General features: G+C 42.4%; 1 protein-coding gene and 1 long non-coding RNA gene across 8 annotated transcripts in view; one reads left to right on the top strand and one right to left on the bottom strand.

The window, feature by feature from the left end:
* The window catches only part of CPEB2 (cytoplasmic polyadenylation element binding protein 2), a 69102-nt gene extending 57966 nt beyond the window's left edge, over positions 1-11136 (bottom strand). For 2 of the 6 annotated variants that reach the window (XM_081812587.1, XM_081812585.1), the window contains exons 1-3: positions 9257-11135; positions 6091-6372; positions 5235-5324 (exon numbers count right to left, since the gene is read on the bottom strand). In XM_081812587.1, coding sequence (XP_081668713.1) covers positions 5235-5324; positions 6091-6372; positions 9257-10942 — 2058 coding nt within the window. In that variant the 5' untranslated portion in view covers positions 10943-11135. Of the gene's footprint in view, positions 1-5234; positions 5325-6090; positions 6373-9256 lie in introns of all 6 variants that reach the window. The other 4 variants (XM_081812586.1, XM_081812590.1, XM_081812588.1 and 1 more) reach the window with 4 other exon arrangements.
* LOC115944669 (uncharacterized) overlaps positions 9494-21720 on the top strand; it is a 16415-nt gene continuing 4188 nt past the window's right edge. The window contains exons 1-2 of one of the 2 annotated variants that reach the window (XR_014143092.1): positions 9494-9577; positions 15148-15241. This is a non-coding gene — a long non-coding RNA (uncharacterized LOC115944669). Of the gene's footprint in view, positions 9578-11486; positions 13803-15147; positions 15242-21720 lie in introns of those variants that run through there. The other variant, XR_014143093.1, reaches the window with a different exon arrangement.

The raw sequence follows: 21720 nt of genomic DNA on the forward strand, positions 1-21720 counted from the left end.
TAACTCCATTCAAGGAGTATGATCTTGCTTTAGAGCAAAATTTAAAGTAAAATTAATGAAGTAACTCCATATACACTGTCAATGGGCAATATTTAAGCTAAGAAGGGAAATATAAAAGCAAGCTAGTCAATAAATATCAGTGACCACTAGGTAATAAACAAACAGTGGTTATTCAAAAAAGCTGCATGTATTGATAGCTTTAGCTTTAATGCCTATATCCAACTGAAACAGTGTGATGCCCACTTAATAAGGCCCCTTATTTTCCCTTGCATTTCAAGTCTCATCATGAAACAAACTCCTGCTTTAGTAAGGAAAATAACAAAGCTATTATAAAACTACTAGCTTACTTATACTTTGGTGAGCATCAGCTGCATCCCACATGATTTTTAAAGCACTAAACACAAAATAGCCTTGAGCAGGCAAAGAGCTCATGACATCTCAAAATCACTTTCTAAATTTAATGAAACCTATAGGTTCATGTTCAAAAAGTATAGATAATTTCATTAAATAAAGTGTGGGGATTAGAATATAACTTCTGGAAAAAAACAACAGAAACAAATCTAATTATAGAATAAGGGTATTAGAAAAATTTGTGTTCACACAAACTGCCTGAAACTATTTTAAGGTAAACATAAACACACCAAAACTGATTAGCGCACATATGGAAAATCATAGCAATGTAACTTATATTTATGACTACATGACTATATGACAAGAGCCAAGACGTTTCACAAAAGTAAGAATCTCTATGAGGAAAAGATTACCCCAATCTACTTTAAATATGAAAATTATCTGGCAAAGAATCAACTTAAATGGGTTTTCAGAAACTGAGATTACAGAATCCCACAAGCAGTGGGATTAATTTTCGGGAAAACTACACTCTATTATAATATTTTATTATTTTCATAAACCCAGACATTTGCCATAAAGAGTTACAGAAGCAACAATACAGTCCTAGAAAGACTGAAAAACACAGAAAGAACAAAGTAATCCTAATCTTAAATAGGATAACCTAAAAAAAGATTAGAAATGCTAAAAAATAAAGAGGTCAAGAATATTAAAATTAGTACAACAAAAAGAACTTGAACTTAATTAAAAGGGGACATTTCAATGGGATGTTATATTTTTACTCTGATATATTAAAAACCCTGTCTCATTTCAAAAGAAGTGGTCAAGCAGAACATTTTCCTCTTGAAAATGAAGTATTCACCCAAAGAAAAAGGAGATGGATTACAGGAAAACCCCATATTGTCATATTTAAAGATATACCAGATGCTTTAACATATATCCTTCTAAGTAGAAAGATCAGCTTTTGTTGCAGTTTTGTGTTGACTTTTCCAATTTTTGCTTTAAAATAACAAGTTGTACTAATATTGTCCTCAATCTTCAGTAAATACTGATTTTACGTTCCTGACGACACACTGCTACTCTACTGAATTAGCAGCGGATGATGTGCTACTGTCTTCCTGCACAATGTCGTGTTCAGTGTCCTACTCTCTCATTTCAGTCTCTGGTTGTTCCACACAGACACCCCTTCTTCATCCGACTGGACCTTCACCTTCTCAAAGGCAAAGAACAGAATTTCTCCCCATATATCCCAAGGGTAATTAAAACACTACGACATACATAACGAACATACATTTTTTGAACTTCCTTTATTAATCTGAACCTTGACAATGTGCTATGACAGTGACACGGAAAAAAATTAAAAAAAAAATTTTTAAAGGCCCCAAATAGCTAAAGCTATACTAGTATCCACAAGGATTAAATGGAAAGGCAAGGAGAAAATAGGCGGTATAAGAATATATCAAGTACAGTTAAAGAATTGAATGCAGGATACAAAACTTGAAAAGAAAGCATCCATTACCTAAGCAGGTACAAGAGAACCCATTCTTTCTCATTTTCAGTGAGTGTTAACAGTTTGCTGACTACCAATGCCCCCTGAGGTTCATCACATTTAAGAACCACAATTTAAGGAATGTTCTATTAAATGAAAAATTAGACTTGGTCTGCTACTATATATTGTTTTTTGTGCAAAGTGAATAAAGACACCAAATAATGTATTTTTCCAAGAGACCCCCATATTATCATTTATCATGTTGTCACGTAACAGTCTAGATATTAAAGACTGGTGGGAAGTATCTCCAATTAATTCAAGGTAGTTTATGTGACATGCTCAAGAACTTCCACAGGAACAAAAATCTAGAATTGAATATATTGATAATCCCTTAGCTAGAGGACAGGCCAACATCCATCTTGTAAGGCTTCACGGCTATATTACACTTTTAAAGGCATTTTGTTGCTTTGTTTACAGAGAACTGATGTACAGTATATAAACCTGCAAGTAATAATCTCAGCTACTAGTATATTTACTTTTTGATTTAAAATATTAAAGTATTAATGAATATATTATAATCCCAATATCTAATTGAAATTCAATTTTAAGGCAATTAGAATTCATACATCAGAGTATGACTTCTTGCAAGGGTAACTACCTAACAGCGTTTTAAAGAAAAGTATTCTTAGCCTTAAAGAAATTAACACAAATACCTAAAATTCATTTTAAAGTCTGAAATGTATTTAAAACTTTACCTTTGTTTTTAAAAAGTTTTATATTTGAAGCTTTTCCATAAGAAAATAAAGTAAGGAAATGCCAACCAACCCTAAAAATTTTATATGCAACTGAGTAAAACCAATCTACAAAACCATTTCTTCCCCATTTGCTGATTGTTAATTACATGTCCAGTTCTTGGTATAGGTAAGGCCTCAAGTATCCAGGTACAGGAATTGAGACTCCAGTTCTAGAATTTAGTATATTTTTTATGCCTAATCAATTTGAAACTAAAAGAAATAAAAAGTTAAATGTTTTAAAATAATGTATTTGTTAACTGAGATATATTAGTATTAAAATGTTCTATATAATTAAAAAAAAAGTCAGAATGAAAATACTGCCCCAGATATTTAAGTGCTTAAGAATTTTCTATAATTTTAACTTTGCCAAATAGTGAGGAACTACCCAATGGTTTAAAATACCAATTGAAGTTTGTAGCTGTTGCTGTATTTTTAAAAACCTCAATTTCAAATACCTCAACCTTTTATGGAAAGATAGAAACACAGAACAAATTTTGTATCATTAAGTACCCTTAAGGTCCTCAAAAGAGAGAACCACATTACTTTTAAGACCAGTTGGGAGGTCATACACTATACCTTGCCTGCCTCAATCCAATTCCCACCCCTTCTCCCCAATACACCAGGACCTTTGTATTCTAAAAAATAAAGTGTGTGTGTGTGTGTGTTGGGGGGGGGGTTGGTGGTGCACAGGGAGGAAAAGAAATGGCCAAAATAGATCAGAGAAAGTATAAGAGCTGGCTAAAAAGGCCTTTCATGATCTAGTTCAAGGTTCTCCCTTTTATAGATACAGAAACTGTGACCCAAAGACATAAAAGACCCATAGACTGTATCCTCAGATGTCATAAGGACTGAGAAAGAGGAAGAAGGTTCAGGTTTCAGACCTCCTTTTCTTCTAGTTCAGTTCACTTCCCACTATCGTTTTCTTCACCAAGCTCTTCAACTTCATCATATCACCCCTCTGGCTCAAGGGTCCCAAGGGAATGACAGTATCTCAGCAGTTTACCAAAAGAAAAAAAAATTATCTTCAAGCACCTAAATCCTTTCATGTAAAATGAATTTACCTAAAATCCTAGGTTACAGAACCGGTAAGAACAGATTGGCTTTGACTGAAATCTAAGTGGGAGTGCTGGAGGCCCTCATCTTATAGCAGCCCAGGGGCTGACTTCCCTTTCATTATCACCTCTATCTACTCTCTAGCACTCCACCAACTAAAACCATCTCAATAACCTCATTTCTCAACATGTGCCCTGCCCCCATGGTCCCTTTAAGATAGCTAATCTGTCTTCTCTCTTCTCCACAGTTAAATATTCCTCATATATATATCCTCTTGCTTCTTCCTACACATGTTCTTCAAATAATTATGTCCTGTCCTCGCTAAAAACATGTCCCTTGCCACCTTCAAAGTGATTATAATTTTCGTCTTCTAACATATCATCTCCTAGGCATTTATGTATTCAATTTGAACAACATAAAAGTGCTACCATAAAAATGTCACTAATATGGCCTAAGTATAGGCCAGAGTGGAGAAGAGAGTAGAAATAGATGGAGAGCTAACTTAAATTATTAACAAAACAATAAATCACAAATTGTGTGTGAGAGAACTACTTATTTCTAAGTGGAGATCCTGGTAGGACTATTTTGGTAAAACGGTAGGACTTGTCTAAAATAAGTGCTAATGATAGATTATTGAAGTTACTGCTAACCCTCCAAATTTGAAAGCTATTGACAAACGCATTATTAATCTATTTATAGAGTCCTTACTTGTAAAATCATCTCATGTTGATAAATTAACTAAGGAAGAGCCTTAGCTAAGGATAACATAGCTCCATTCAGTGGGCTCCCACAATGTCAAGTCTATGCTCATTCAAGCTTTGGCTCTGTAGTAAAGAATCCTCATGTAGGACCGAGTTTTCTACTTGTCCTGTAATAATTCTCATCACTGGGTACCCAGTATGAATTCTAATTTAGTCTGCAGGAAAAGAGAGAGCATTTTGTAACCACAAAGGGCTTAAAGGTAATTTAAGACCAATTCCTAGCTTTTTGATTTATGGTTTTTCTATAAGAAACTGATTATTTGGAAGGAGATAGTATATAACAGCAGTGACAAATTTTAGAATAAAGAAATACTATACATGAAGTTTTTCTTAAAGGTAAAAAAATTGAAGCTAGGGCTTCTTTAGAAATATACCTCAAGACAAATGTAGATTTCGTAACAAAAATTTACTAAAAAATTCTGTAGAACCCTGATGAAATGTAAAATTGAATGTTAAGTAAACATATGATTTTGTCCCCAACTGAAAATAATTCTGAAAGATAAAATCTGTTCAGTTTGACTGATGTTTAAAGTCAGGTGCTCTTGGGTATATAATTCCTTTTTCCAAAAACAAATTGTTTTGGAAATATAAAATAGTTATGAATTACTTATAAAATTGAAAATGAAGCATTTTATACTAAATAAGTGACCTTTTAAAAATAAATTGCTTTAATGTTCTTTGACATATGCTTACAAAGGTATAACTGGAAAGTAAATAATAAATCTTACTCATAATATAAATACTAAACTCCTAGTCAAAATCCTGAAAAATATACACTGTGCAGCCTACCTGGTCTATTCTGGATGTTCCGGCTGCAGTGCACCAACTATCTTGGAGTGAATCTGAGCCCCAAGCTGGTAACTGCAAACTAGATCTCACCTTCAATAGCATAGAAGTTTTCATCAGAAATAAGCAGTTCTCTTCCCCACACCCACCCACAAAAAAAAAAAAAAAAAAAAGGAAAGAAAACAAAAACAATCAAAGTTCCTTCTATCTTGTATTTTTGGTCCTCTAAAAGTCTTGGGAAAAAAGTCTCATTATGAATAGCTACAAGGACCTTTATTAGCCTGTAATATCAATAAAACATTAAAAAGCCTGAAAAAAATGCCTAATCATCATAACTATTAGGCCACATTTAGAAAAAAATAGTCATTGAACCAGGAAGGACAGATTTTAATTTGATGCAAAAAGCCCTAATATTATTTTGCCATAATCACAGCTGTACTAAGTATATTCTAATATATATACAGCTGATCACAGTCAAATCTATGCACAACTACTTAACATTTTAGTTTAGTTATATTGGAGAAGACATTCATTTTGGTGGCCTATTAAAGATGAATAAATTAAGGCATTCTTGAGCTGCCAATTAAAAGCTTCAAAATGTATTTAAGAAATACAGGTTTTTCTAGATTTTATGAAGCTTCTTTTCTACTGTGTGTTTAGAGAATGTTTTAGCATCAATTTTCTCTACATAAGTACTTTATCCTTTGGGAATTAAATTATATGCTTAAAAATTAAAACTTTATGTTTTAATCTCTTGATTTTACCATACTACTACTACTACTACTACTACTACCACCACCCAATTTCTTACTTTGAAAGATCAACATTAGAAATAAGACCATTTACATACCATTCTTACCTGTAAGGGTAAGAGTGTATTACTATTGTTGTCTGTTCTGAACACATTATCTTCAATCCAAGATTTTGGAGTCAGTGATGGAGTAGAGCGAGTAAATTTCGGTGGTGCTATGACATTACCAGAAAATGGTTTCTTCAATGGAGATATCTGATTCATAGTTCCTGGAATTCCCATGTTTCCAGTTCTACGATGATCTCTGCCATGCATTGCTCCCCAGGACATACTTCCAGTGCCCCAGCCACTGCTCTGATGGTTGCTCCAAGGAGATTGTTTCAGAAGAGGCTGAGAAAAACACATCTGTTTAAATTATAGGCATTTAAAGAGTTTATAATTCAAACTGAAATTTAGGCCTGCGCTAAGAATATATATAATCTTAAAAAAATAAAATCTCTAAACGTTATGAAAGGTTAACAGGTTATGAGAAGTAATAGGTTTGAGATCTTGCTATATGAAAAGATATTCATTTAATGCTAGATGAATTTTCATTCTCTTGTCCACTTTAAATTATAATGAACCAAGCAGGTATTTCAGGATAATTATTGAAATAGAACCATGCAGTTACTTTTCTTCAGAATCATATACATAAGAAAAGAAAATAAATACTTGAAAATTGAAATTAACTTTGAAGATCCTTAAAGATATAACCTACATTGTTATCTCAAAACAACCATATTCTGCTAGGCGTATAACTAAAAATATGGTCCTTAATTAATAAAGGTATGAGTAATGATAGGAGTACAATATTTAGTCTTTAGGGTTCCCAAACAAATTGCACCACCGCAACAGTAGATAATGGTAACATTTGATGGTGTTCTCTTGCGTGAACTAAAAACACCTTTTAGTATAGGGACAGTATAGAAAATGTGTCTTCTTTGTATTGTTTACTCAACTTTTAAGGTATTTTATTCTAATTTTAATGTAGTTTCTTTTAAAGTGTTTTTGTTTTTCTCTCACTTAATTATCCATGAACAGTTAAGCAATTATCTGACGTTACCCATAGGTGGATCCACTGAGATATCCTAAAGATAAGCAACTACACATGCTTTGATTATTCTAGTAGACATCTCAATAATACAAATCTCCATCCAGTTCATTCATTTTCAAAAGTAAATTATATTCCAAACTAGAACCTATGACAAAAAAAGTTGAGAATCCACCAAGAGACAATAACTGTAGAGTTTTCAAAAGTATTATTTGCTAGCAATTATGTTGTCAATAAGCTTACAACTAACATTTAGCTAAAGGAAATATGGACCATACAGTTGTTATAAGTAAGTAAGTTACTATAAGTATTCTTAAAATGAAACCTCCTTCTTATAAGACAACTTAAAAAAAAAAAAAAGAACTTGATCTATAGTGCCTATTTAAAAAATTTTTTTAAATGCCAATATAATCATGAATATACACTGCCCCCTCCACATAGTTCAAAAGTATAGCTCAGGGACCATGAACAAATCACTCCATTCTTGAGGGGCCTTACTTTCCTTACTGATACAGTGTTCAAGTTCTCTTCCAGTGATCTAAAATTCCATATGACAGCTGTGTGACCTCTTAAACTTCACTGTGAGAACCATCTTCTGACAAAAAGCAGATTATAGTTAAATATGAATCATGGTATATGGTCTTCTAATGTTCTATATCATGGCTCTAAGAATACAAAAGTACCTATAAATAATTTTCTGTGGCAAGCTTCCAGTTTAAAAAATGACGACCCTGACACACAAAAGATAACTGCTCGAGATTATAGAAATCATAGAAAGTGGAATATTATTTCAAAATTCCGTCTTTTCAATTCTCATAGGCCACATTCTCGTTTCTGGGGGAGACACCAGTGATTCAAAATAAAAACTGTTAACTGTTACTCTGGTTGATTTAAACAAACTCTTAATTGTTACTTTGGTTAAACAGTATTCACCTTTTAAAAGGTTAGCCCCTGAAAACTTTAACAGGTCAACGGAAAAAGTTATAGGAGTAAGCAGGCACTGGTTAAGGTCCAATTTTGTTTCTCTCTCAATCCTTAATCACGAAAATGACCTTAAACACACCAATCACTACAATAAATGCTGACTGGATCAAAAAAAGAACAATAAAATACTCTTTCAATGTCAATTAACCAACCCAGCGGTCATTCAAACATTGTATTGAGAAGATAACAAAACAAGAGCTTGAACCAGAAAGGACCCGGATGGATTAAAAAAAAAAAAAACCTGACCGGTGTTATTTCATAATTGCATTACCCACTTAAAATATACATGCCCCATAATTCAAGAAAAGGTAAGGCCACCGAAAAAAATGGGAGTCCTCCCTTCGAGGTACAGAACACGAATCCCGAATTCAAGTTCAGTTTTGTCTAAAACTAAAACCAAACATTCCTCCCACACGAAGAGCGCAGAAACTAACCCGATCCCGGAGCACCTCGGCGGTAACCGAGTGAGCCCCGCGGGCCCGCTCCTCTCTGCAGGCGTCTGACAGCTCGGGACCGAGCCCGCGGCGCGGCGGCCGCTGCTCTCCCGACGCCGGGCCCTCGGCGGGCGCAGCGGCGCGGCGGGCTGGGCGTCCCGGCCGGCCACCGCCTCCCTGGCCAGAACTCGCGCCGGGCCGTGCGGAATGAAACAGACTCGGCAGAAGAAAACCTTCCCGTCCGTCCCCTCACTGGCCGACCGGGAAGACTCACGGGCTCCCACGCACCGTCTGCGGTGCTCATGTTCCTCCTGCGCAAGTTCGCTTCCCACGGCCGCTCGTCCGAGGCCGTCGCCCGAGCCCGCCGGCCCCGCGTCCCCCGCCCGGCCTCGCCGCGTCTCCCGGGCTCGCGGATCGCGGACAGCCGCCCTCCGGGTCAGGGGCGCCCGCTGCGAGGGTCGGCCGAGCCGGCGCGCCCGCCCGCTGCCGCCGCCGCCCTCGGTCCGGGCGCCATTCGGCCCCTGCCCCAGCCCCCACCGCCGCGCCGGGCGTTCGAGGGGGCGCCCGGCCGGGGCGACTTCCAGCGCGCCCCCCCTCCCCGAGCCTCGCAGCCCACGGTGGCCACTGCCCGCCCGCCCCGCCGGGGGCTGGCGTCCCGACTCCTGTCACCCTTCTCCACCCTCCCGTCCCACTCTCATTTGGGCGAGTGGCCCTCGTCGTCTCGGTCCCCGGCCCCGCGGCGCAGCCGGGCCGCCGCCCGCCGTACCTGGTGGTGGTTGTAGGAGTTCCTCTGCTGCAGGAAGGCGGCGGCCGCCGCCTGGTGCTGCTGCTGGAGCTGCGGGCTGACGGGCGACCTCCGGCTCTGCGGCTGCTGCGGCGCCGCGGGCGGCGGGGGCTGCTGCTGAGGTAAATTCATGGCGGGCGGCGGCGGCGGGGGCACGGCGGCCGCCGAGAAGGGGCCGCCGAAGCCGCCGCCGCCGCCGCCGCCACCGCCGCTCGCCGGCACGCTGAGTCCCGCGCAGCCGTGCGGGGACACGGGCGAGAAGCTCGGGAAGAAGGCCGGGTTCATGGACGACGGCAGCCCGGGGTAGAAGCCGTTCTCTGAATCGGGGCTGGGCGGCGGCATGGCGCTGAGCGAGCCTCCGCCGCCGCCGCCGCTGCCGCCACCGGGGGTGGCGGCCGAGGAGCCGGGCTGCTGCGGCTGCGGCTGCGGCGGCTGCTGGGGCGGAGGCGGCTGCTGCTGCTGGGGCGGCGGCGGCTGCTGGGGCTGGGGCTGGGGTGGCGGCGGCGACGCGGTCTGCACCGACCAGGGGGTGCCGAAACCGGGCAGTGGCGGCGGCGACGCGGAGCCGCCTCCCCCTCCGCCTCCGGGGGGCCCCCCGCCCCCGCCGCCGCCGGGGTGCGGAAGGTCCGGGCTCTGCAGGCTGCTGAAGGCGCCCGCGCCGAGCGCCCCGCCGGGCAGGAGATTACTGGGACTGTTGAGCAGAGGGTGGTTGGGGGACTCCATGGAGCCCGGCGCGCGGTTCACCGGCGGCGTCGAGGGGGCCAAGCCCGCATTGGGGGGCTCGGCGGCGCTGCCCTCGCCCGCGGCCGGGGTCTTGCGAGGGCTGCCCGCGCCTCCGTGGCGGCGCCGCGGGGCTGCGGGCGGCGAGGGCTGGAGCTGCGGGAGCGGGGGCAGGTCGGCCGGGCGCTGCCGCGGGGCGAAGTCCTGCGGCGGGAGGTGCTGCGGGTGCGGTACGCCGAACTGCTGTTGCTGCTGTGGCTGCTGGCGCTGGGCGAGCTGCGCCGGCTGGAGGAGCGGGCCGGGCGGTGGCGGCGGGCTGAACCGGCCGGGGCAGTGGAGCGGCGGCGGCGGCGGCTTCGAGTCCGGAGGGTGGGGAAGGTGGGGAGGGCTGAACTCTTTCCTCTTCTGGCTGCTCAGCTGCTGCTGCTGCCGCTTACTGAAGTCCTGCGGGGAGGAGGTGCGGCAGCAGCAGCAGGAGGAGGCGGAGGAGGAGGAGGGGTGGTGCAGACTCGGTTTGAAGTCCTGGGAGGGGAGGAGGTGGGTCACACCCGCGTTCGTGCCGCCGCCGGGGTGGTGGTTGGGGAGTTTCTCCGCGGCCGCCGCCCCCGAGAGCGGCCGCGCCGGTTGCTGTGTCAGCCCCAGCAGCAGCTCATCCTGCATGGTCTGCTGATGCGCCAGGAACGGGGAGGAAGAGGAAGCGGCGGCGGCCGAGCTGCCCGCGCCGCCGCAGCCGAGGGGGATAGGAAAGGGGGAGGCGGCCTCCGAGATGCCGGTGACAGGCAACGGCGGCGGCGAGAGCGGGCCGAAGGGCGTGGCGGAGGGCTGCGGGGCGGTGGCCGCGGCGGGCCCCGCAGCGTAGGGACGGTACGCCCCGCTGCTGAACAGGGACCCGGGGCTGCTGCTTCGGAGCGGGGCGGTCTGCAGCACCCCAAACCCTAAGTCCCTCATTTATCAGGCGGGCGGCAGCGGGAGGAGACGCGCCCCGTCCGCTGCCCCGCCTAGGAAGCCGCCGGACCTGGGGCGGCACGGCCGTGGTGGAAGGAGGGGGAGTCAGTGAGAGGAACACCGTGACTGAGCCAGGGGCACCCACTTCGGCCCCGCCAGCCCTCGCGGCAGTCACCGCCGCCTCCCGAGACCCGCTCGGACACCGCTGCCGCCGCTACCGCCGCCGCCGCCGCCCTCGCCGCTTAAGAACTCCGGAACGTGCGTCAGCGCCACCTCACAATCGCACCGCCCCCCGCGGTGCGTCTCGGCACGCGCGGGCGCGAGGCCGCCGCGCCCCCGCTGCCCCGCCCCCGCCCCGCCCCTCATTAATATGCAGGCTCGGCCAGGGGCGCGCTTGAGCTCCCAGGAGGGCGGGGGGAGCGCGGGAGCGAGCGGCGTGTCTCCTCGCGCCCCTTCGGCATCTAGGGAAAAGAGGAGGCCGGTGGCGGTAGCCGGCAGCAGACTCGGGTCTGAGCGCCCGCCGCGCGCGCGCGCGCACAAGGGCAAGAGCTCGCGGGCGGCGCCGACGGTTCCTGGGCAACGGCCCCTCCCGGCGCGGGGTTCGCGCAAAGGCTGCCCGTGGTCGCACGCGCTCCGCCCCGCCCCCGTCGCCCTCGCGGCCCGCCTCCTTCCTGTCACCTCGGTCCCGCCCTCGGTCACATGAGGCTTGGCCGCTGGGACGCCTCCCGGGGTTGTGCTGCCCGGCGGGGGAAACTGAGGCCGGGGGACGCGACTGGGAGCGGCTCCCAGTCACGGCGGTCGCGCGCGGCCTGCACTTTGCGAGCGCAGCGGAGACGCGGGCCCCTCCCGCCCTTCGGGCTCAGCCCCGGGGGTCCGTAGGCCCTCTAGGTCTTGTGGGCGCTGCCTGCCTTGCAGACCTCTGAGCGGCTCTCTCCACACCTCGTGCCCCACCACGTCCCCGACTTGGAGCTCTCGTCGGCGCCCTAGAAAGCGCCTTCTCGGGCTTGTTTCTGTTTTTAGCTTCTCCTGCTGCGTGCTGTTTGGACCTTCCTGCAGCCGCTTGAAGGTGTTTTCTGCAGGGCAAACATGAAACCCCAGCTGTACACCAAACGTTTTCACTTTGGCAATGAGGAGCAAAGTCCCAGGAACCTAACCGGGGCTCGGTGTGGCTGTCTACACACATATATGCATATAATAGGTTAGGAGGCGAGCTCACATGGTAACCCTGGGCCAGTTCCAAGTCTTCGTATTTCATAAAACCATTTAATGTACCATCATCAGGACTGCCGTGTGGGACTCCTCCCTGCCACATTGGTTCAGGCTCCCCTGTCCCTGCCCCCCAGGGAGACTCAAATTTAAGCATTTCCTAAGCTTTACGAGTTTTCAAGGGAGAAAGATTTCTCACATCAGGGAAAAAAGGAGGTTCTGACTCAGCAACAGACTTGTTGAGGCTTGCAAAATGGAAGGGGAGAGTTTTCCATGGTTAGAAGAGGAACTAATCCTGTGTATTTCCTTTTCTAAAGAAGCATTTAACATAGAGAAAAAAAAATTATGTGAGGGTCTAGATAAAGAATAACAGAATGATCCTGTTTTGCAATTTAACTTTTTCTTGGCACTTAGAGAAGTGAAACTATTAAAGAATCCCAGAATACAGACTAACCCCAAAAGCAATAGAGGGGTGTCCAGACTACTTGATTTTTTAAATTCTTTTTTTAGTTGAGATATTATTGACCTATAACATCCTATTGGTTTTAGATGTACCACATAATGATTTGATATATCTATATGTTGGGAAGTAATTACCACAATAAGTCTAGTTAACATCCAGCACCACACCGTTACAATTTTTTTTTTCTTGTGAGACTCTACTTGATTTTGATTTACAACTGGACTAAGATTAGTGTTATAGATCATAAATGTACATTCCTACTGATGTAGGCAGAGTGTACATTTTCATGAGTCCTCATACTCTATTCAATTTCATTTCTACTTTTATTTCAGTGTTTCAAATTTACATAAATCATATTAAGCATGCTAGAAAGAGAACAACATTGCAGAAGCAAAATATGTTCCAGGTATTACGTTTATGTCTGATATCCTGTCTAATGAACTAAGTTTGATATTGCCTTTACAATAGGAGAAAGTAATCTTAAAAAACTCAAATGGTTCAGAAATTGGTCAGGTGTATAGTAAATTGGTTTGAGCTAATAATCTCAAAACCATTTTTAATAATCAGGCAAAATATAGAACTGGAGAAGTACTTTTATTATTCTAAATTACAATGTCTAGAAAATAACTTGAGCTCATTACAATTAAAAATATAAATGGCCATTTCCACAGCACCTGTTGACATATTCTTAACTATTATTTATTAATGTATTTTACAGGGAAAAACTACTTCACAACTGAAGACTTTAAGACTGTCTTAAAAATGAAGACTTTTTTTCTAAAGTTATATTTGGAATCATCTGCAGATCCAACAACAAATCTTGAAAAAGGAAGAAAATATAGGCATGAAAATTAGCTCAATCATCCACCAAAATTGCAGTTAGTGTAATGTATGGAGGAGAGAGAGAGCATACCTTTACAAGCCAAATGCTGCCATTCTGGGCTAAAGTTTGAATAAAAACAAGATTTCCTAGTGTTCTGGTTTTGTTTTGGAGGATTTAGAGATCTCCAAAACGGAGAAAAGCCATCACGTTTAATATTATGTAATAAGGTCAAATTTCATTTTAAGTACACCAAATTCCAAAATCCAAATGCCAGACCCCTGCTCACCACTTTAACATCTCAGAGTGTTGTGAGGACCTCATTTTTTTATAGAGAAGAAAGTTACATCCTGAAATCTCTATCTTTTAAACTGGTGAGCATGCCATCATTGAAAATACTCAAACAGAAAGGTTTCCTATACTGGAGGTGGAGGTGGGTGAGAGGAGGGATTGTGGTCCTCTAGCAGCTACAATGCCAAAATCTTATGAGGCTATATTCTGTGTTGACCATATGATCATTAACTCAGTCCCTGTCCTTATTCGACAGTCTCTTGTTCATTGCCTACCATTGTTCTGGGCCAGTGTTTTAAAAAATATTTTAGCTACAACCTAGAACACACACATACACCCGTGCACCTTAAGCAATTCTTTTTATACATGCAATAAACTCTATTTTTAAATTCTATGTACTGTGTTAAATTGCTAAATTGATCTCAAATCACTTAGTTGATTTTAAGTCCCACGATTAGGCCATGAGCTGAAATTTATTAACACTGTCCTAGAAGACTATTTCACACTTTCGCCTCTATCTCAAAGCCTCCTGACACCTTCTCTCCTCCCCTCATTCTCAGCTGACCTGGCTATTTCCCTGAGAAAATAGAAGCAGTTCTAGGAGAACTTCCACAGGTCTTCAACTGTACCCTTTTCCAGTCCACTGTGCATCCGTTCCTACACACCTTCTTCCCTCCTGCTACATGGAGGGCCTGCCCAGACCCCACACTCCCATCTAAGGCCATCCCCTCCACTGGTGCACCAGATCCCACACCTGCTCAGGACATGGCTTCATAGACATCCCAGTCTCCTAGCCATCCTGCATTTAAAGGTCCAATATTGAACTCCCCCATCTTGGTAAATGGCACTCCACTGTTATAGTTGCTCAGGCCAAAATTAAAATAATAATAATAAATTAAAAGGTCATCCTTGATTTTTATTTTTCTTACAGCATATTCAAACCATTATTGCATGCTGCTTGTCCTATTTTTAAATTATACCCAGAATCCAACCACTTCTCATCATGCCCACCACAAGCAGACCAGGCCAGACCAATGTAATCTCTCCCTGGCTTGTTGCTCTTACCTCCTAACTAGCCTCCCAGCTTCTGATCTTCTCTCCCTACAGTCTATTCACACAGCAGCCAAAAGGCTCCTTTCAAAATGGAAGACAGATCATGTCAACTTTCCTGACTAAATACTTATATTTTCCTAGAATAACAGTCAAGACATTTTCAATAACCAAATGGTTATTCAGGATTGCCTCCTGCCTCCAGTAACCCCTCTGACCATTTCTACCCACAATGGAATCCGTATTTCTTTGACACACCAGGCCAAGTCAGCCTCAGAGTCTTTGCCCTTGTGATTCTCACTGCCTGGAATACTTGTCCGCTAAATACCAGCAGGGCTCGCTCTCATGTTTTTTGTGTCTCTGTCTCATTTCTTTTAGGTCTCTGCTCAAGCTCATTTGGTCAGTGATCTCTTCCCCGACCACCATTATAAAATAGCAACTCCTTCCTTCCACTCCAGCCTCCCTATTACTCGTAAGTGGTTTGATTTTTATCCCCCATCGGGCACTCTTTATACTTAACAATGTTTATCTGTCCTACCTGTTAGATGGCAAACCCCTTGAGGAAAGGTACATTGTTTTGTTCACTGCTGCATCTTCCACACCTAGAAATCCTGGCGCACAGCAGGCACCCAAGAGTTGTTAAATTGCATGCACTGCTCCATAAATGAATAACAGTTTTAGAAAATAATAGCTATAAGTATACTATAGTAATATGAAGGTCTTTGTTTGTTGGCAGGGGTTACCCAAAGACCACCCACATGCTGCTAGGAATTATAAGCAAAGCAAGACAGTTCCAGGCATCGACAGGATACATGTGTGAGGACACACAGATAGGGCAGCTCAGGATTGAAAAACCAGGGGATAGATAAACCTAGACTCCAGGAGGCAAGACTTCTGTTTTAGGAGCCTAGAGGAGGATTCCAGACTTTAGAGAATGGGATATTGAGGAAGGAGACTGAAATGCAAGGGTTCATCACAGGAATTTGAGCAAGACTCCAGCTCATAGAAACAGAATGAGTTCACATAGAATGGCCGTGAGGCCAACTTGATGCTGAGCCGCCAAGCTGCTGGTTTCCTACTGCTACTTGTCCTGTAAATGGGAAAGGGTTAGTCTTCATTGGAGGCTCATTGACCTGGCTTTGTATTGGGGAAAAATATTAAGGCCCATATTGGCCTTGTCCAACTTCAAGTTGCTTAATTGACACAGCACCCCAGAGTACCACCATCTTTAATACTTCTGGTTCTTTTTCTACTTTTCCACACTTCCCTTCATACTGTCCTCCATTGCCTTCCTTCTCTTTACATATCCCTTACATGTTGGAGTTCCTTAGGCTTATATTCTTGGTCCTCTTCTCTACTTCTATATACTCTTTCTAGGTGACCTTATCCACTATCATGTTTTCAAATACCATCTTTATGCTAATGTCTAACAAATTTCTCTCTAGCCCAGAGGCCAAATTTGTATTTCCAATTACCCATTAACCAGCTTGACCTGGATGTCCCTCAGACATATCAACTCAGTATGTCCATACCTGAACTTACCATCTTCCCCCAGACCCACTCCTCTTCTTTTGCTCCTTATCTGGGTTGATGGCATCATTACACAAGTTGCTTCAGCTGGAAGCATGAGTTGTCCTCTTCTTCCCTCTCTCACCCTCCAAAAACAATTGGTCACCATACTCTGTTAATTCTATTGCAGAAATACTGCTCAAATGTTGTCCCCTCAGTCCACTCCTCTACCTGTGCCTTAACTCTCAGTCTTTTCTCTGTCCTGCCCTACTGCACAGCCTCTTAGCTGGTTTTCCTACCAGTTCCTCTCTGAATCTCTTCCCTTTAATGGTGTCAAAAAACAACTATAATCCTGCCACATGTCCTGGTCAATAAGCACCTTCCTAGCTTCTACCATATCACATCCAAACTTGCTGGGGAATAGGACCTTTCAAAAGTTATTTGCAACTTGCCTCTTTGCCTTTATCACCTGTCACTCCCCATAGTACCCAATCCTCTGGATCAGACATGTCTTTTCATAGCTCTGGTCCTTTGCACATGATGTGTCTACTTTCTGGAATGCCTCTTACCTCTTTTCATCAGCTAATGCTTCCTTTCTATTCAGGACACAGTTCCAATGCTATAGCCTTTCTTGGCTTTCCCTGGACAGTGAGTTAAACCCTCTTCTATGTTCTCTGACAATATTGTCATAATAACATTTTTGTTAGAACACTTGTCACATGGACAATAATTATCTGTCTCCTTGGCTATCTGCCCTTTTAGACTCTGAGTTGCTCTAGGTCATGGACTTTCCTTTATGTATTTCTCTACATATGTTTACCTGCCATTTTACTTGAAACACAAGGGCTCAGTAAATGTTTGTAGATTAGTGAATTGCCCAGTGAATGCTGTAGGAAGGAAAAATGAAAAGAAGGGGAAGAGAGAAACAATGGAAAGAAGGGAAGGAGAGAAGAAAGAAGGGAAGGAGAAAAATGTTTCCAAAGCACACTTATAAGGAGATAATGCCATTTTCTAGAGAACCATAATATTAGTGACTTATGTTTGCTAGAGGAAGAAAAAAAAAAAAAAAAGAACAGATCGTAACAATGAACAACGAAATTTCACTCCCCTTCCCATTGTTTTCTTTGGCTATACCAATCTGAAAACTCCATTCTGGTTGTTATGCTATCCAAGGATGAATCCACTGACAAGGGAAAATATCTGGAATCTTTCCTTGCTGCTAATGTTTGGGGGCCAAACACAATACAAGGTCTTCACAGTTTATGTCACCCTTTGTGCAGCTTGGGACATTTGTCATCCAGCTCCAGTAAGGGAGCCGTCAACCTCTGCAGTAATTCCTGCCACATGCTCAGTGGCATGTAGACTGACTTAACTGTTCTATCACTTCTTGACTTCTATTTTTAGGTGTTGTCACCTTGACTGGATTATAAATCTTTGGAAGCAGTGGCTATGCCTTCTATATTCCTTTCTTTTCCTTGTTCTTCTTGATGCATTTATGTACCCAGAAACTATTGATTGAGTGACTGCTGTTGTCAGACACTGTACTAGGCCCTGGGGATCCAACAAGAGCAAAACCAAAGACACACGCACTATTCCGTGGCATCACAGAGGCTGTTAGTATCAGCTATGATAATTCCTGGCCCTAATTATCGAGACAGAGTCATAAACAGTGAGATTCTAGGCCAAAACTGACCTATTAAATTGGAGTCCTACATGCTGCAACATAGCCTTGCTGGACTGGTCATGGGTGAAGCCCCAGGGTGAATGTGGAATATTGAGCTAAGGCAAACTCAGGAAGGCAGAAGAAATCACACGGCTGAAACACATTGTAATCCTAGCTGGAAAAGGGATTTTCACTGTTTATCTCCTTAACTTGTCACAGTATACTTGGTGACTAGATAAAGCAAATAATATTCTTATTTTAGAGGTGGAAAACCAAAGCCCAGAAACAAAGTAATTTGCTTCCCGTAGTTTGCAGAGCCTGGGCTTAAAGCCCCCATCTCCTCATTGCTCAGGCTGCTGCTCCATTAGCTGTCCCTTGGGCTATCAAAGATATGCACCATGTCTGAGCCAAACACAGCCACAGGGACAGGCCCTAAGAACAATGGTTGTTCCTGAAAGTGTCTTTATACTTAATCCTTATATAAAGGAGGGAGGTAACGCCTGGTACAACTAAACTTCATGATTTTTCTTTGTTGGAAAGTGTAATGCTTTAAAACTTTTCAGTAACACCTCACTAAATGAATAACAATTGGCAGTAGTGATCTCAGAATGAAAGCATTTTGTTTTCAAAATACATAGCCCAAAAAATTCAGAAATACTTCTCAAATGTGCATACTAATTTTTCTCCTATTAGAATAATGAGGCCTGGCAGTATATATTGGATATATTGCATTTAATTCTTTTCTTTCATTCTGGAAAGCTAACTCTTTCACTTGATAAATTATGCTCTGCAAAGTAGAGAAGCATTTTGACTATTAAATATTTAAACTTCATATGGATGAAGAATCTTGCATCTATCAAATTTGATCTTAATATTTTTAGAATCTTAGAAAGATTAAAAGTTTAAAATTTTTTTTTTTTGGCAACTCTGAATGTTTGATAACAAAGAAAAATCATGAAGTTTAGTTGTACCAGGCATTACCTCCCTCCTTTATATAAGGATTAAGTATAAAGACAATGTCTGAGTAACATTCAAGGTGGATATTTAATATTAGCCCAGATTAGTGCTTCATCCTTACTGCTATCAATTCACTTTTACTGTAGGAGTTTATATCATCTTATATCCAAAATTCATGTATAAGTGTACATCATTGTATTAAATTTGCAGAACATAATCCATAGCAAGAAGAAAAATAGACTTCAGTTTTCAATAGAAAATAATTATAGACAAATTTTTATGAAAAAATACTTTAGAAAGTTTTCATAAGTACATGAATCATATCTATAAATAGTAATGTGTTTCAGGGCCCACAGTTGATCCATATTCCTCTCACTTTAGGAGTCAGGGAAGAGGGATATGCTGGACACATAAGTGCTCTTGAGTCAGAGACCTGGCTTTCAGTCCCAACTCCCTCTGTTCCTGTGTAACTTTAGCAGTACAGTTTTGGGGACCTTAGTTTTCTCTTCTTTGTGAAAGTGAAGGGAGCAACAACCATCATCTGCGAAGTGTGGGTTGTGAAGATGATTAGCAATATTTTAAGTAGAGAGTCTTCTATAATGTTTGAGACAGAATAGATGTTTAAACAAGGGAACAAAAACTCCTAGCTATTATGTGCCATGCAGCTTAAAGGAAAGAGTAGACTCAAAGGCCAGATAGAAGAACTCAGTGGTAGTCCTGGCCAGGTGGGGGGTGGGGGGAATGGGGGGTAGGGGGGTAGGGGGGCTCAGTGGATAACAAAAGCAAAAAGAAAACAACAAAATGAAACAATTACCCAAAACATGCACATAAATGATGGTAATGGCTTGATGCCTAAGGAAGACAATGGATGTAAACAGGGCATACTCTAGCTTAAGGACAGAACTGAATTCCAGTATCAATTCTCATACCTACAGGGTGGAGTTTGTTAACCTGGGCAGGTTAACCATTCTCAGTCTCACTTTTCTCCTCTGGCAAGTAATACAGGGAGCTGTGCACAAAAGATACCCAATGCTGTTAGAGTCCTGGTCTTCAAAGATACATCTAGATCATCTTGGTCCCATAGATACATAATGTGAGCCACAAATGCAAGCTGCATATGTAATGTGGAATTTTCTGGTAGCCACATCTAAAAAAAGAAAATGAGACAAGTGAAATTAACTCGAGTATTATATTTTAACTCAACACATGCAAAATGTTATTAGTTCATCATGTAATTGATATGAGTAATTACTATTTTTTCTACATCTATTTAGATGATTGTGGTTTCTGTGGTTTATTCTATTAATATAATGTATTACATTGATTTCCAAATATTAGACCAATCTTGCATTTCTGAGAAAAATCCCTCTTGGTTATGCTGTTTAATATATATATCTGGATTTGGATTGCTGGTATTTTGTTGAGGATATTTGCATCTATGTTCATAGGGGATATTGGTCTGTAGTTTTATTGTGATGTCTTTGGTTTTAGTATCCAGGTAATACTGGTCTCATAGAATAAGTCGGGAAATGTTCATTCTTCTAATTTTTTGTAAGAGTATGTGAAGGATTCGTATTAATTCTTCTTTAAATGTGTAGAATTCACCAGTAAAGCCACCTGGGCCCAGACTTTTCTTTGTGGGAAGTTTTAAAATTGCTAATTCAGTCTCTTTATTTTAGGTATATTCAGATTTTTTATTTCTTCTTACTTCTGTTTCAGTTGTTTGTGTCTATCTGGAAATACATCTATTTTGTCTAGGTTTTTAATTTGTTGGCATATAATTGTTCATAGTATTTCCTTACAATCCTTTTTATTTCTGTGAGGTTGGTTTCCAGATCCTCTCTTTTATTTCTGATTCTAGTAACTTGAGTCCTTTACTTTTTTCTTTGTCAGCCTAGCTAAAAGTCACTTTTGTTGATTTTTTTCAAAGACCTAACTTTGGATTTCATTGGTGTTCATTATTATTTCTATTCTCTATTTCATTTGTTTGTACTCTAAATCTTTATGATCTTCTTTCTGCTTGCTTTGGTTTTAGTTTATTTGTCTTTTTGCTAGTTTCTTTCTTTTTTTTTTTAATATTTTTTTTATTTATTTGACAGAGAGAGGCACAGCAAGAGAGGGAACACAAGCAGGGGGAGTGGGAGAGGGAGAAGCAGGCTTCCCGCTGAGCAGGGAGCCCGATGCGGGGCTCGATCCCAGGACCCTGGGATCATGACCGGAGCCGAAGGCAGACACGTAACGACTGAGCCACCCAGGTGCCCCATCTCTGCTAGTTTCTTATGGCAGAAATTTAGGTTATCGATTTGAGATCTTTATTCCTTTTTAAATGCAAGCATTATATCTTGCATTATAGCATTATTCCCCTCTGATTGCTGCTTTAGTTGAGTCTCATAAGTTGTAGTATATTGTGTTTTGTTTTCATTTATCTCAAATTATGTCATATTTGCTTTGTGATTTCTTCTTTGACCTATTTATTGTTTAGGTGCATTTTGTTTAATTTTCACATATCATGAATTCTCAAATTTCCTTCTGTTATTATGACTGTAACTTCATTCTATTGGGACAAAGAACATACTAAAATTCTAAATTTATTGAGATTTGTGTTATAGCTTCTTTTTTTTAAAATTTTTTATTGTTATGTTAATCCCCATACATTACATCATTAGTTTTAGATGTAGTGTTCCATGATTCATTGTTTGTGCATAACACCCAGTACTCCATGCAGAACGTGCCCTCTTTAATACCCATCACCATGCTAACCACTCCTCCCACCTCCCTCCCCTCTAGAACCCTCAGTTTGTTTTTCAGAGTCCATAGTCTCT

This window comes from Leptonychotes weddellii, chromosome 2 (genome assembly GCF_054177405.1).
Source record: "Leptonychotes weddellii isolate Sample4059 chromosome 2, ASM5417740v2, whole genome shotgun sequence".
NCBI classification, from domain to species: Eukaryota; Metazoa; Chordata; class Mammalia; order Carnivora; family Phocidae; genus Leptonychotes; species Leptonychotes weddellii.